Raw genomic sequence first — 16,240 nt, 5'->3', positions numbered from 1 at the left:
TCGGACACGACTGAGCGGCTTCGCTTTCACTTTTCACTTTCATGCATTGGAGAAGGAAATGGCACCCCACTCCAGTGTTCTTGCCTGGAGAATCCCAGGGACAGGGGAGCCTGGTGGGCTGCCGTCTATGGGGTTGCACAGAGTCGGACACGACTGAAGCGACTCAGCAGCAGCAGCAGCGCCCCTCCTACCATTTCAATGTGGCTTCTCCTTTGACTTTGGACGTGGTGGACCTTTTTTTGGTGTGTTCCAGCATCTTCTGGTCAATGACTGTTCAATAGTTAGTTGCGATTTCAGTGCTTTCACAGGAGGAGGTGAGTGCATGCCCTTCTCCACTATCTTGAACTAATCTCCAGTCATCAAGGTCTTGTATAAATATAAGATTTTTACTTTTTTTTTTCCTTTTGCTGGTCAAATTAAGAACTGTTCAGTCAACAATTGGTGTCCCAGTAATGTCAAGACAATTGAGGCAGACACCTTCTGTGTAAACAGCTGTTTGATTTCTTGGCTACTGGAGGCATCCCTTTGTGCAGATACTAGAAGAAATGGGTTTCATGGTGCCCAAAGCAAGCCACAGTCTTCCCAAAATTCAGTGACCAGCTTCAGGTTGATAGGTTGCCTGGCAACAAAACTTCTGAACACAACTTGCTCCATCCTCTGTAAGGCAAAGGCTCAGTCTTACTACCTGGAGAGGAAGTTATATTTCACCTTTTAGTGTCAGTATAATTTAGTTTTCCTAAAAATTAGTATATGTAGCATGCTATCATGGGAGAAGGCAATGGCACCCCACTCCAATATTCTTGCCTGGAAAATCCCATGGACGGAAGAGCCTGGTAGGCTACAGTCCATGGGGTCGCTAAGAGTCAGACAAGACTGAGCGACTTCACTTTCACTTTTCACTTTCATGCATTGGAGAAGGAAACGGCAACCCACTCCAGTATTCTTGCCTCGAGAATCCCAGGGACAGAGGAGCCTAGTGCGCTGCTGTCTATGGGGTCGCACAGAGTCGAACATGACTGAAATGACTTAGCAGCAGCAGCATGCTATCATGAAGATCATCTTAGGAAGGCCCCCATGGCCTGAGGTTTTGTTCACTTTGGATGTGAGTAAGGTGATTAGGAACTGGAATCCATGTATTGATAGAAACAAACTAGGCACTTTGTGTGCTGCTAGCCTGTCCAGCTCTTTGTGATCCCACGGACTGTAGCCTGCCAGACTCCTCTGTCTACGGAATTTTCCAGGCAAGAATACTGGAGTGGGTAGCCAGTCCCTTCTCCAGGGATCTTCCCAGCCTACAGATTGAACCCAGATCTCCTGTACTGCAGGCAGCTTAGGTCACTTCATTTGTAACTGCAGGTGCAAATGGAAAATAAGGAGTATTTCATAAGACTTTGCTTTCTATAGAACCTAAAGGGTATCACAGGGAAGAAGTCAGTGGTGCAGCCAAGTTAGATTATAATCTTTAGGCCAAAATGTCTTACTCATCTTTATAAGCCCTTGGATTATTACACAGAAAAGGCATTTGCTGAACAAATTACAATAAAAAGAGTTGCTATTTGTCTTTTGAATTTTGTAATAGGATTAAAGAAGAGAGTCAGCAAGAATTACACAGGAATAAAGGGTGCTGAATAAGTTATTCTCAACCTATAAAGCCTGCGTAATAATACATTTCTGGTCAAATTTGGTTCTCTCAGGGGAGTGACTTCAGATTTCCAATTATTACTGGTGGTAGTATTATCACTGTTTATGGCAGAAGCAGCAGTTACCATTTTTAGCAGCTAATAAGCACCAGACACTGAGTTAGACCATTTACCTACATTATTGCTAAACTTCACGATAACTCAACAGGATGCAAATATTCCCATTTTACAGTTGCAGATACTGAGGTACAAACTGCCCAAAGTCAGAGGAATCTGGCTTCACTACCAGCAGTATTTTCTTCACTGCCAGACCTGGTCAAACAATCTCTAGTTTTTTCAGTTTTATTACTTTAGTTTGCTGGGAACTCAATTAGAGGAGACGTGGTTATGGAAATCATTCTGGAAATCACTTACGAGAGCCAATGCTTTGAAGTAAGTACTTTTCTGAACAAAACAGACTAATCGGTTATCTTATCTTGGGTGTTCAGCACAAGGGAAAAAATGGCTCTACTTTTAGAATTCCCCATAGTTTTCAGCTGAATGCCTCTTCTCAAGCCCTGTAAACCATACTAAGTGATTATGACTTGTCCTGCAAGAGAGTTTGAGAAAACACACAGGCTGGCTAAGACAGGGTCCTCATCCTTAAGGAGCATACAGTCTAGTTGGAGAGAAAAGACACAATTCTGAGGCAATCTTGGAATATTTAAATAATAAAGGCCCTAAGGACCCTGAAAGTTCGGCCAAAGCAGACCTCCAGGGACATGTTGGTTGGAGCAAGCTAGTGCAGGCTGGAGGAAAAAGGCCCTCTGGGAGACAGGGGGCATAGGGGTGTGGATGGGGTGGGGGAGCAGGAGGGCTGCTGCCTGGGGTGTGAAGGAAATCTGAATATTCGGCTGGAAATCAAAGTAAAATCCTCATAAAAAGGACCTTTGAGCCAGGTCCTGAATATCCACTGGACTTGGCCTGTGCCCCAAGCCTGCCCCTTCCCTGGTCGTCCTCCTGTTTCCTCTTCAGTAAAGAATGGTCCTGCTGCTTCCCCGCCCAGCCACACCCATCTGTCAGGTGCTAGGCAGGGGGCAGTTGATGACTTCTGAGAGCTGCAGAGGAATAAGGCCTCAAGTGATGGGGAGAAGCCTACGGGCCAGAGGAACACAGCTCCTGGGGTAGGTGGGCAGGATCCCCTACTGTTAAGCCCTCCATCCCTCTCTCTCACCCTCCTCTCTCCCAACTCAGTCAGTGAGATCCTGTCTGATCATCACCCTACACTCTCCAAAGAATGTATTCTCATTTTCTGGAGAATTCTCTTGCTGGTCATGCCCACAATCTCTCTGGGCTCCACCGACGTGCCCTAAGCTGGAACCCACACCACCGGCAGCTCCCCTTCTAGCAAGTTCCCCTGACGAGGGCCTGTCAGGGAAAGTAAGCTGTAGCTAATCATTGTTTTAAACCAGGCTTCACAGGCAGCCAAGGAGAACTTCCATTCCTTTCCTCAATCTGATTTAAAAAGATCCACATAACCACAACTTACACTGTGGGACATAAATCCAGTTGTCTTCATGTGCCAAGGAAGGCTGTTCTCTCGCATACAACTCAGAGACCCTTCCCAGCTTTACCCCCCCCCCTCCCCCTTGGCTGCTGGCTATTTGTGAAAGTTCTGAACTGTCCAAGAGGAGATGAGCCAGGCAAATTCTCCTGGAAGCATTTCATCTAGAAATTCACAATCTTTAACTGCCTGTGAACTTGAGAACTTGTAGAGATGCATGGAAAACAACAAAACCCTTTCCCCAAGCTCACATGCCCTGAGAATACATGTGAAGAAGAAACTTGAGATTATTCATACCAATTAGCAACCTAATTCAAAATGTGACTTTAAAAATATATATTACCGGGAACTCAATTAGAATTGGCACTTCAGTTACTGTCTTCCAGGGAATGTATCAACCCCACCCAGTGGTGGGTAACACACAGGCAAAAAAAAAAAACAGGTCCCCAGATGCTTGGAATCTTTCTGGAAGACCATATTAGTTGCTAATAAACAAGCTGAAGATATGAATATGTAGTTGCAGAACAGACTGTGATTCTCAAGTTTGGATGAGGACATGAGGAGCCGGGCTTTGTATGTCCCAAAGGCAAAGGCTCTCGAAGGTTTTAACAGCAAGCCCATCCCAATATCTATGAACTGGAAGCTAGAAACTTCTTAGCAAAAGGAAGGACCCCCTTCAGACTCCACATGGCAGGTGTCAGGGGGTGCTCATGAATGGTGATCACAGCCTTGTGAAGTAGGTATTATTCCCATGTCACAGGTGGGGAAAACAGGCTCCTGGAAGTGATCTGTCCAAGCCCACGTGGTTACAAGGTCATAGAACCAGGTTTCAAATCCAGCTTCTCCCTTGCCTCTGGTTTTTTTTTTTCTTTTAATTCCCTTAACCGCCTTCCCACCACAGGCCCTCTGAGCAGTCTTTCTATGAAGATGTTTTCCTATAAAAAAATTATTGAAAAGATTTTGCACTTTTCAGCAGCCCAGGCACCTCAGATTTTATCAAGGAAGAAGAGGCCAAACCTGGGGAGACTGACAGTCAGCCCAGAGACGCAGAGTCCACGATTGTCTGGGGACAGCAGCAGACGGAAACTGCAGTGGCCTGGGAGGGTACCTGCCCTCAGGGGAACAGGTAAGGATGCTCATACATCTCTGACCTCAGAGACTGATTTGTGCTGTTACAGGGTGAATTCCGTGTGCTTTTTATGTGAAGAGAGTGTACCTTACAATGAAATACTTAAAAGGTTTTGAAAACAAACTATTGGATCCAGTTTCCTTCTCTGAGGAAGGCTGGCAGGCAAAGGCAGGGTGGGGAGAGTTTTCCTTTTCTCTGCCGTTACTCCATAAGCGAGACCATGTAAGGTTTTGAGTGGATGCCCACCGTGAGGCTTCTGGAGAGGGTATTTTGGTGGTGGGGGGTAGGTATTGGGGGTGAGTGGGGGAGGGTAGAGAAGCAGTTTCCAGCTCTGAGGATGTCTCACGCCACCGCAGTTCCCCACCCACCTCCCAGGAGGGGAGGATAGAGGTCTGTGGATGGCAGACAACTCACCTCCCCCAGAGATTTTTTTCCCTTCTGATCCAAGGTGTCAAGATCTTAGCATCTGAGAAATAAGACAGAGGCAGATATAGGCTTTATATCAAAGCACTGGTTTGGCTGACACCTCCTCTTTTGGTCCCGAGCATTCATCCCAAGGCCCGAGCCACGCTGCTCTGCTAACCACGCTGTCCTCTCCTGCGGTGGCAAAGGAAAGGAGGAAAAGGTCCTAAGGAGCCCCCTTGGGAGTCAAGGAAAGGGATACTTGACAGCTCACCTTGCCAGCCGAGCACCTGTTCCATCCTCTTGGGGGAGCCACTGAGCATCACATTCCTCACCACCCACTGAAAGCAGGAGACATTACTTAAAAGCATGATACGTGCTGTGGTGGACTCAAGTAAATATAGACCGTGTACTCTGCCGGCTTGAAGTTAGGGGCGATTAGAGCACATGCGACTCTGTAACAACTCAAAGTCCGCGGGCCCCCAGTGATCTAATGCCTCCTGGCAGGAAGGGCAGACCTCACTTCTAATTCCAGCCCTCCTTCCTTCTCCAGTGCAGCCTGGGGTGGTCAAGAAGCCAGTCTGGGTTACAGTGCCCATGTTTTAAAATAAGGATAATGAAAGCTACCTCATCGCCTCGCTAGAATAACGAAAGGAAGTGCTGTTCTCGGCAGCACTTGAATACAGCGGGCACTCAACTACCGCTAGTTTCTCCTGCCATCTCCCCCACAGTTCTCAGTGAACTCTAGACTGCTGTTTGGAAGGTGGGGTTCCCCATGCACCAAACATTCCTTGACCCACGAGGCTCATCTGATCCTCCACGTGTGCCCAGAAGGTATCTTGCATTATCCTGAGATTCACTGAGAATTTGTTCTGATCTTCTATTATGCCCCTGACTCCTCATCTTGCCTCTGGTCCTTTTTTTTTTTTGTTTTCCCCCACATTCCAAAGTAGTTTGCAAAAAAATAAATGAATAAATACAATAAAGCAGTTTGCATAAGTTGGAGTAGGAGCCAGATGTTTGAATTGTGTCAGCAAGAGATCCAAAGCAAATGTGACAGAGAGCTAATATATTGCAAGCACTCACAAATCAATAAGGAAAACATGAATCCCTAATAGGAAAACTGGGGGAAGAGGCACTGCAGACAATTTCACAGAAGAAATAATACAGGTGGTTAATAAAGTCTGGGGAGGCAGGTAAAAAGTTCAAGCTCACTCAGTAGTAAATGTAAATTTACAAGAGAGAAATTTGGCCTACCAAATCGGCTAAGAATAAAGCTCAATGACATCTCTGGTGGTTCAGTGGTGAAAAATTCACCTGCCAATGAGGAAGACATGGGTGTGATCCCTGATCCAGGAGGATCCCACAGGCTGCAGAGCTACTAAGCCAGTGTGCCACAGTTACTGAAGCCTGTGCCCCCGAGAGCACGTGCTCTGCAACAAGCGAAGCCCACAGGCTGCCCACTAGAGAGTAGCCCGTGCTCACCCCAACTAGACAAAAGCCCACACAGCCAAATATAAAAATAAATATGATAAACAAAATTATATAAAAAATAATGCTCAATACTGATAGTGAAACTACTGACTAACATTTCCCAGGTACAGATACTCAGGTGCTATGCCAAGCCCGCAGCATACATTCCCAGTAACCACCACAGTTAGGAGAGATGCTTTCATATCCTACCTGGTGGGTCACTTGGTCCAAACTGGAATTTGGCAACCTGTGTCCTCGTCTTTAGAGCTTGCGATTCCACTCCTATGAATCTATTCTAAGAAAATAAGACCTGCAATCTAGGAGGTATGAGCGAGGATGTCTATCATGGTGTGATTTGTGGCAGCAAAAATCTGGAAACAATCTATATACCCAACAACAGGGGAAGGGTTTGTATAATGTACCCTTAGAGTAGAATCATTATCATATTCTTAAAGAATAATTAATGGCAGGAGATAGTGCTCACAATAAAAATGTTTAGGGAAAGAAAGCAGGACATAAAATTGTATATACCCAAATACCCAATTTTTTTAAAAAAAATAGTATTTCTAGATAAGCAAGCCCTGGGTTGTAAATTCAAATGTCTTCAGGGAACAGGTGGGTAGGGCAGGAGAAGTACCTAACAACGGCTAGGATGCTTGCAGTCAGCCAGACACACTCCACCTGAAGGCAAGTAACTTAGTGTTCACAGACAACTGCAAAATAAAAGTAGCCCGGGGTCTTGAGTTTGCAACCCACCTCTGAATTCCAGAACAGCAGCGATGTTCCTCGGAGAAGGCAATGGCACCCCACTCCAATACTCTTGCCTGGAAAATCCCATGGATAGAGGATCCTGGTAGGCTGCAGTCCATGGGATCGCTAAGAGTCGGGCACAACTGAGCGGCTTCACTTTCACTTTTCACTTTCATGCATTGGAGAAGGAAATGGCAACCCACTCCAGTGTTCTTGCCTGGAGAATCCCAGGGACAGTGGGCCCCTGTCTATGGGGTCGCACAGAGTCGGACACGACTAAAGCGACTTAGCAGCAGCAGCAGCAGCAGCAGCGATGTTCCTCTGAGTTTCAGATACTTGGTAATTTTTACTTCTTCTTCATCCTCTGTGTGTCTCCCAAGGTTTCTATCAACTACTTTTGTTAACCAGAGGAAAACAGTTAAAAGTTTATGGCTGTCAAAACAGATGAAACTGTTGGTCAAGCACATGTAGAAGTCTAGAACAAAGCCACAGCCTTCGGGCAGAGAGGTGCTTTTTCTGGTTTCATCTCGTTGCTCCTACATTCGGTCGCACCTAGTTGGGCTCCTGGAAACAGCAGGCATTCCGCTCACAGCAGGAGCCCATGCAGGGCCTCAGAGAGGACTCAGCAGCATCTGCAAGGCCTGATCTGCAAAGACTACATCCCTGGACACATGCAGTCTAGGGGTCATCCCAGGCCTGGAGCTATGAAATCTGCTCCCTATTTGATAGACACAAGAAGAAGGGTTAAACTAGCATAAACGTAGAATAGCACAGTCTGCCACCTTTAGGGGAAACACACACAGGGACTGAAATTTTAAAGAGGAAGGCAGCTAGGATGGTGAGGAAGGGTGGAGACGCACTCCCTGGCGTTTCTGGAATCTGCACGCGCTGCAGGGCAGCACTTACCCTGTGACTCCTCCTGCCCCAGAGGCTGGTGTCAGTGGCTTCCGTGAAATAAGCTGTGGCTCCTGCTGTTTCCAGTTTCTGGGTTTCAGAAGCCACTCAAACTGATTCTTGTTATCTAGCTAGCTAGCTAGCTGATAGCCTGTTGGGGGTGGGGGTGGGGGGTTCTCCTGGGGCCTGAACTAAACAGACTCAGGGCACAGGAGCAGCTCTGTGTGTTCACAACCAGAAGATTCAGGTCTCAGCACCTGCTAGCTAATCTCTGAGGCCCTTGTGCTCAGTCACTTCAGTCCGTGTCCGTGACTCTTTGCTACCCAATGGACTGCAGCCAACCAGGCTCCTTTGTCCATGGGATTTTCCAGGCAAGAATGCTGGAATGGGTTGCCATTTCCTTCTCCAGTCACATTCAAAATGAAAAGTAACCAACTGAAGACTATACTTCTGAATCCTCCAAACTACCTTTTTCTTCAAAGAAAAAAATATATATACACACAAAAAGACATATATATGGACTTGCCTGGAGGGACAGTGGAAGAACCCGCTTGCCAACGCAGGGGACACAGGTTCGATTCCTGGCCCAGAAAGACTCCATATGGCACTGAGCAACTAAGCCCGTGCGCCCTAGAGCCTGTGCTCCGCAACAAGAGAAGCCACCACAGTGAGAAGCCCACGCACCGCAATTAGAGCGCAGCCCCTGCTTGACACGTCTAGAGAAGGCTCACATGCAGCAGTGAAGACCCAGTGCAGCCAAAAATAAATAAAAACAGCAGTGTGTACATGTAATATATATATATATACTTATACATACACACATATGATGGCATAGTGGTAAAGAATCTGCCTGCTGATACAGGAGACACAAGATGTGAGTTCGATCCCTGGGTTAGGAAGATCCCCTGGAGGAGGAAATGGCAACCCGCTCCAATATTCTTGCCTAGGAAATCCCATGGACAGAGGAGCCTGGTGGGCTACAGTCCAGGGGTCATGAAGAGTCAGTCTCGACTGAACACGAGCACGACAACAGATATATACATCAAGAGAATTCAGATCACTGCATTGAAGCATTTGTTCTTTAAAAAACCATCAGCCCAGCCTGGGTGGAAACACAGCACCACTCCTTTATATCCGCAGCCGTATACCCAGAGCATCCTAGAATCACTGCTTCGTCTCTTACTGGGGTTTATAAAACCCAGGAGGAGCCTGATAAGAAAGCTTAACTGATTATTTCCAGAAGAGCCAATGAGTAAAGATTCTCACTGTGTCCCTGAGTGTCCCATGCGGTTCACAGTAAAAAGAGGCTTACAGAGGGACCAGGACTGGTGCTCCCTGGGAGCTCCATTAAAGCGAGTCTGTATGGGCTTGGCCTTTAGCTAAGCTGCACACTCAGAGGATTTGCATTTTGCCTGCCTGAGCTGTTACCACACAGGCCTTCCTAAAGCTGTGGAGTCCTGGCCACCCTACAGGGTGAATTGCTTTAGAAGGATAAGGACAGTAGCACCTCACCAGACCCTACAAGACAGCAGGGAGGGGAGCAGGGGAGGGGAGGGTGGGGCGGAAGGAGGGCTGACGGCAGGAGGGGACACAGGTGAGTGGAATCAGGGAAGTGTTCTATCCACACTCCGAGGGTAAAAGTGCTCAGCAGTTCACACGTGATGAATGAAGTAGATCCTTATTTTCATAGGGAAATTGTTTCTTCAGGAGCAACGCAGGGTAGTGGTTATGGAGACAAACTGCAGCCTCAGGCAGACCTGAATTCAAATGTTCGCTCCATCACTTACTGGAAATAGGGTCTTGGCAAGCTATGGGACTTCCTAATGTATATAGCACAGTCAGCATGCTGCCTCATAAGCTGTGCTTATCCATTTATTTTACAAGGTAAATTTTGACCAAACCATTTCACCCTCAGAGGATTCCACCCATTTGAGCACTCACCCTCTCTCCTCTTTCTACATCTCCTATACTTTAGATTCAGGGGACAATGGAGAGGAATTCTATCATAGCCAGAGGTCACAAACTGATTAGGGGCTAGTGACAAAGGGGAGATCGTGATTTCATGAGAGAGTTATGATTTTTATCTGCACGGAATAGTAAGCGTAACCACAATCATCAATATAATAGGACACCAGTTTCTAGAGCCTTCCTCCAATCTGCCACAGTGGACCATGCATTTCTTAAGGTTCTGTGAAGCTGCATGTAAAGCAGGGGTATGAATGTATGTTGAATGAATTGGGATGGGACAGTGCTGGTAGTTTCTGTAATAGGCATTCCTGGAGTGCTGGTCTTCCTTCTCAACAAATACAGGTATGAATATGAAAATCATATTCATATTGAATGAGAGGTTTTACTCATCATCAGCCCTGACTGATGTGAGGGCTGGACAGTCTTCCAAGAGCTTCTGCAGAAATGATCTGTATCCTCAGGGTCACTCCACTGCCCCAGGACCAACCTGAGCTCCACAAGTATGCAAAACAGAATTTGTAGGTGGTAAACTGAGGCCATGGACAGAGGAGCCTGGTGGGCTACATACAGTCCATGGGATTGCAAAGAGTCAGACGTGACTGAGTGACTCACACTTTACTTTTAAACTGAGGCTGACTCTCCTGGACACTTTCAGTACCTCCAGCCGCTTTAACCGTGCCCGTTTTCCTCTCCAGGGCTTGTTGGTTGCCTTACAGGACTCTCCCACTCGGTATGAAGAGGTCCTGCATCCGCGAGCACTCACAGTAAAATGATTGAGCTTGTCTTTTCTCAATGCAGATCCGATAGTTCAACAAGAACATCCAACATGGGAACGTGACCCCAAGCTGAAGAGGCCCACTCGAGAGAGAAGAAACTTGGTCCCATCCTCACAAGGAGTAATGGTGATAGAAAACACCCCCACTGAACGAGCCAGAAAACGAGACCCGAGCACGCGCTCCCAGAGCGCGCCACACTCGGCCCTACCCCAGGCCTTCCAAGGAACACACAGTCCCCAAGAGTTGGATGAGTCCTTGGGGCTACCAGTTGCGCCCAGCGCCCTGGGAGGGCCGAGAAGAACCATGTTTCGGTTCAGAGATGAAGACTTCTATTCCATTTTATCCTCAAACCCTGGAGGGGACCATGACGACACGGAAGAGGAAACCCACATGGAGGAAGAGCTTCTGATGGCTGGCATGCACCCACCCCGTTCCCCTTCCAGTCAGAAGAGAAGCAGATTCCTGGGGACACTGGCCACTCAGGCCAAAAATAAAGATTCTGAAGAAAATCCTGCACACTGCAGAGCCAATTCTATAAGGAGAAGTGAGGCCAGCCATGGCTCCCTAAGAATTAGCAATGCAATGGAGCCGGTGATAGAGCAGTCTTCTGTCGGGCAAAGGATGTCCCAAGACCCTGGGCTGTCTGATGGGGGATCTATTAAAGGGAAAGACAGCAGTGACTGTGAAAGTGAGAAAAAGGCCTCTCATTCATGGGACACCCAATCCGAACCCAGCCTGGAGGAGGACGTCAATGCTGAAAATGAATCGCGTGATGGTATCTCTATGGAAGAGAGGCCTGGAACCCGTGCTTATGAAAGAGACTGGCACGCCTATTTAAGTGAGTCTAGTAACCCTCTTGATTCTTTCCTTGCTGGTAGACCAACGACTCCAAGATCATCAGTGGATTCATCCCATAACATGCTTGGATCAGTCACACATTTCACTCTGAGAGATGATACTCTGGCAGACCTGCCCCCATCATCTACCTTAGTTCCCAGTTCAGACTTGGAGGGAAGTTCCAGGTTTAACAATCGTCAACCACTGTCCCCCATTAGGAACAGGAATCTACTTGCTGGTGCTGAAAATTGCAGTTTCCTTCCAGTAGATAGTACACATGAACTTGATGACAGGGGAGCAGAAGATGTTACTTCAACAAGCCCATCTCAGGAGGCTCCATTATGTACAGACCATCTCTTGCCGAATCCTCAGGGCAACTTGTCCTTGATGGAGACTTCCAGCTCCTCCCCATCAGGAATGAATGTACAAGCCCCCTTGCACATGGCACAGTCTCTGCAAGAAAACAGACCTTTTACGTTCTTTGCAGTCTCTGAGTTCCCAAACCAAAATGAGAATGGGAGCAGAATGGAGTTCTCTGGCTTTACCAATGCCAAGGGAGCCCCTAAAATGAAGACGGATCCTGAGAAACTCAAGAAAATACAAGAAAGGTGAGGGGTTTTCATAAATATATGAATTTTCATCTACGTTTTTAAAATTCCATTTCTCGAATGGCAAAAAGCAGTGCTTTCCTAAAAAGGTTCATGGGATTTTAAGTCACAGGTAAGCCCTTCCTTGACATTTCAATGATTGCTTCTTTCAAGAAAATTGTCTATTTCGTTGCTTTTAAAATATATATTTTTTCAAAGAAACATCCCGTGTTCCAGCCCAATGTCTTCAGTATTCCCAAAGTGGTTTTTTTTTCCCTTGCATGCTATAACTGTACGAAAGGCAAGTTTGCCAGATAGAACGTCTTTTGGCTGCATCGCCTATCTTGCAGTAACTTACTTGCCTGACCAGGGATTGAACCCATGCTGCCTGCAGTGAAAGCACAAGTCCTAACCACTGGACAGCCAGGGAACTCCCAAGGGTTTCTGACTGTTACATATGGCTTACCCTTACCCACCCCCTCACTCCCAGCAATTAGAGAGTTTTACGAAAAGGTTGCTGTCTCCCCAGAGAAGGAGCCACTCAGCACTTGAAGTTCACCAGCTCTCCCCCATGGGACTCTGGGCAAATCCAACCAACAGTTCTAGAATTTGAATCTTCCAAACTACAAGGCCAGTCTCAAAGTTACCATAGTTACCTCAGTTCTCTGAAGGGCCACGCTGGGGCCATTTTCTGTGTTTCCATTTTCTGTGCTGTTTCTCGTACATGAGAAAGAGAGAAATCAGATCTTTTTTGAATTGCTCTTTTCTTTGATCTCTCCTTTCTTGTGAGATGATTTGGGGATATTTCCCAACTATGAAATATGATACTTTTTAAAGCCATCATGAAGCATCATGTCAGGATTTGACCATTTCACTCCTCCTAGGGGTTACCATGCCCTGATGTTGGCTTACTGATCTGGAAAGTGGTTCTTTGAAGGCAAGCCCTCTTTCTTGTGTGTTAGTATGGCTCACTGGGACATTAACTTATTAGTATTCATTTGCAAGTGAGAAAATTCCATGGCAGTGAATTTGAATGCAAAAAGGAGGAAAAGATAAGACTTAAGACTTAGAATGCACACACACTCCTATAGCTATTCTCCAACTGCAGGGATGAAGTTAACTTCCTTGTTAGTGGCACTTTTTTTTTTTCATATCAAACTACCAAAAGACTGACTCAGGGTAAAGGTCCAAAAGGTCTCAGCACCAATCCATCCTCACCTACCCCAAAACACATTTTTAAACCCACTTGTCAGGGGTCTGGATTTCCATCATCCCAAAGCAATGCCTTTGGGTGAAAAATGACTTCTGTTAAAAATGCATCTACATCCAGCTGTAGTAATGCATTAAACAGCTATTATTTGCATACTGTGTTTATCAGATACTCTCTTTTTCTGTATATAATAAACCTTATGCCATTCTAATTATTTGAAAAACATTCATTTTGGAAAATATTAAAAATACAAACTTAAAAGAAAAAATCACCAATAACCCTATAATCCAGAGAAAAGCATTGTGAAAAACTTTGTTTCCAGTCTTCGGTCTTTTCATATATGCCTTATTTTAAGATTTCAAGCCCGTTTCTCAATGCCACTTACACTCTTTAAACTTTTCCCTTGACTAGTTAGAAACATACAAATAAGTATATAACATTTGCACACATCTAGAGAATTAGAACAAAACCTAGGCATCTGTATGACTACCTTCCAGCAGACAGAAACTCACTGGAGCTTGTGAGCCCCTCACCCACCCTACCTCCTCATGTCCTCCCTTCATCTCCTCCCTCCTAACACCCCGTGTGTGTGTGTGTGTGTGTGTGTGTGTGTGTGTGTGTGTGTGTGTGTTAGGTGCTCAGTCAAATCTGACTGTTTGCCCCTAGAAACCATTCTTGCATTGAATTTATAATTCCTTTGCTTTTTATGTTGTTGCTATTGGAAGTTTTTTGCCTTATGGCTTCACCATATGAGTATATGCACTCCTAAACAACACACTGTGTATATTTTTGAATTCTGTAGAAATGTTACTATTATTTTTGAACTCCAGAGAAATGGAACAGCCGTTCTTCTGTGACTTGCTTTTCCCACTTATATCATTAGGCAGATGCATCCTGGTTGATATTTTCGGGCTTTAATGCATTTGCTTTCACCACTGCAGACTTCTTCGTCCTAGAAATATACCACAAGTCAATGGACGTTTGCGTCCTCTACTGTTCTCTGTACACGGGGCTGCACTATCAGTCTTGTAAATGTCGCCTGGCATACATGTGAAGGGTCTTCCGGGATATCTATGTAACAATGGGCTTGCTGGGCTGGTGAATAGCACAGCTTCCACTGTGCAAGTTAACGTACTGTCTCAACGACGTGTACAATGATGTGTACGATGTGTACTGTCTCAGTGATAGTTACACTTAGCACAGTGCGTGCTGAGTTGCTTCAGTTGTGTCTGACTCTTTGCAACTCCATGGACTGAAGCCTGCCAGGCTCCTCTGTCCATGGGATTCTCCAGACAATAATACTGGAGTGGCTTGCCATTTCTTCCTCCAGGAGGGGATCTTCCCCACCAGGGATTGAACCTGTGCCCCCTGCAAGATGAGTCAACTCCTGGACCACCAGGGAAGTCCCTCTTGACTCTTTTAAATGTTAAACAGCCATTTGCTTCTTTAATAAAATGCTTACCTATGTCTTCTGCCCATTTTTCTTTTAGAATATTTTTCTTTTATGTTAAGAATCCTTCATATATATATATATATATATATATATATATATATATATATAAAGAACCTGTTATATATTCTGGCAACTAATCTGATCCTTTGACAGTTATATTTTCGACATATCTTTTCTCAATTTGTATTGAGAGTTGGTATCTCCTCTTTCTTGATGTTTTCTTAAGGAAAATGAATTCTTAGTTTTAATGCAGTCAATTGTATCCATCTTCTGTTTGGACTGTGATTTGTATCTTGCTATCTTAATTAAGAAATGCTTTGTAACCTGGGGTCATTGCAACATTCTTCCTCCTCTTTTCCAAAATCTCTACAGTTTTGCTTTGCATACTTAGGACTTAACGTGAAATGAATTTTGGACTTCAGTGTGACATTTAATGTGTGGTGTGAGGTATGCATTTTGAATACCCAGGATCTTCCCCCTGCAGAGCCCCATCTGTCATATGACATAAGTGTGTAAGTTTGTCTCAGGGCTCCCCGTTCTGTCCTATTGCCCTTTTTGTTTTTCCCTGAAGAACATCATCTCAATGACTGCAGCTTTTTCAATTTATCAGAGCAAAGCCTCCCTCTCCATTTTGTTCCATAAGAATCTTTCACTATACAAACATTTAAGCATCAGCTTATTGGGATTGTCATTGGAATTGCATTGAATCTATAGATTATCTGGGGGAGTCTTTTTTTGATAAACATGGCATCTTTCTTCTTTTGTTGGTGAATATCATGAGAAAGTGTAATTCTGTTCCTTTTCATTGAACTTCCCTTTCTTGGGGAGAAAACTCTCTTAAGAAACTGAGCGTACTCTCCTATATTCAGAGCAATGGCTATTTCTTCCTCTCTGTTGATTTTAGTCTCCAGCCAATTTTCCTTTCCTTGACTGGACAGTCCCCAGGCCCATGAAGATTCTAAAGCACAAAAAAATAGCCTTAGGCTTCTCAAAAGGCTCCCTACAGAAATATCTACCAGCCATTCCTGATTTACTGTTTATGAGATACAAATATGTTTGCTTACACTTTCATTAATTCCGTCTTCATCACATACCAGCAGCTTATATTCTGGAATGTCGGCCTAATTCACTGGCAAGGGTACTGGTGAGCTCAGGTCCAAGTTCCCTGGTTCATCATTCATCCCAACCAGCATCTACTGAGTGGTCTGCACCTGCCACTGCTCGACAGGCTCCAGAAGCACCTTATCACCATCACCTGCACCCAGGCTGCCCTACCGCCCTTGTAAGCAGGTAGCAGTTGTCAGATTATCCTCATGGCTTTACACTTGAGGAAACAGAGACCTGGGAAGCTTAAGCAGCATGTCATCAAACTCAAGGAAGCCTCAAACCCAGGCCTACTGACCACAAATCCCCCCACGCCCACCTCCCCCCGACACTCACTAACACATCGCACCAGCTAAACCCCACAGTGGCCGAGGTGTGGAGAGGGGCTCCTAGCCTCTGGCTCAGTTTCCCTCTGGAGTCCTTTCCCAATCTCTAGCTGTATGATAGGAGCGCTGGGTTCTCCTGGTGAGCTCT

General features: G+C 45.6%; 1 protein-coding gene across 1 annotated transcript in view; it reads left to right on the top strand.

The window, feature by feature from the left end:
- MARCHF10 (membrane associated ring-CH-type finger 10) overlaps positions 1-16,240 on the top strand; it is a 113,766-nt gene that overhangs the window by 72,447 nt on the left and 25,079 nt on the right. The window contains exons 5-6 of the mRNA XM_027974358.3: positions 4,157-4,309; positions 10,598-12,020. Of these exons, the coding sequence (XP_027830159.1) occupies positions 4,157-4,309; positions 10,598-12,020 (1,576 nt within the window). The remainder of the gene's footprint in view (positions 1-4,156; positions 4,310-10,597; positions 12,021-16,240) is intronic.

This window comes from Ovis aries, chromosome 11 (assembly GCF_016772045.2).
Source record: "Ovis aries strain OAR_USU_Benz2616 breed Rambouillet chromosome 11, ARS-UI_Ramb_v3.0, whole genome shotgun sequence".
NCBI lineage: Eukaryota > Metazoa > Chordata > Mammalia > Artiodactyla > Bovidae > Ovis > Ovis aries.
Note: the sequence above shows the minus strand (reverse complement) of the source record. Positions and strands in the feature narration are given on the sequence as shown.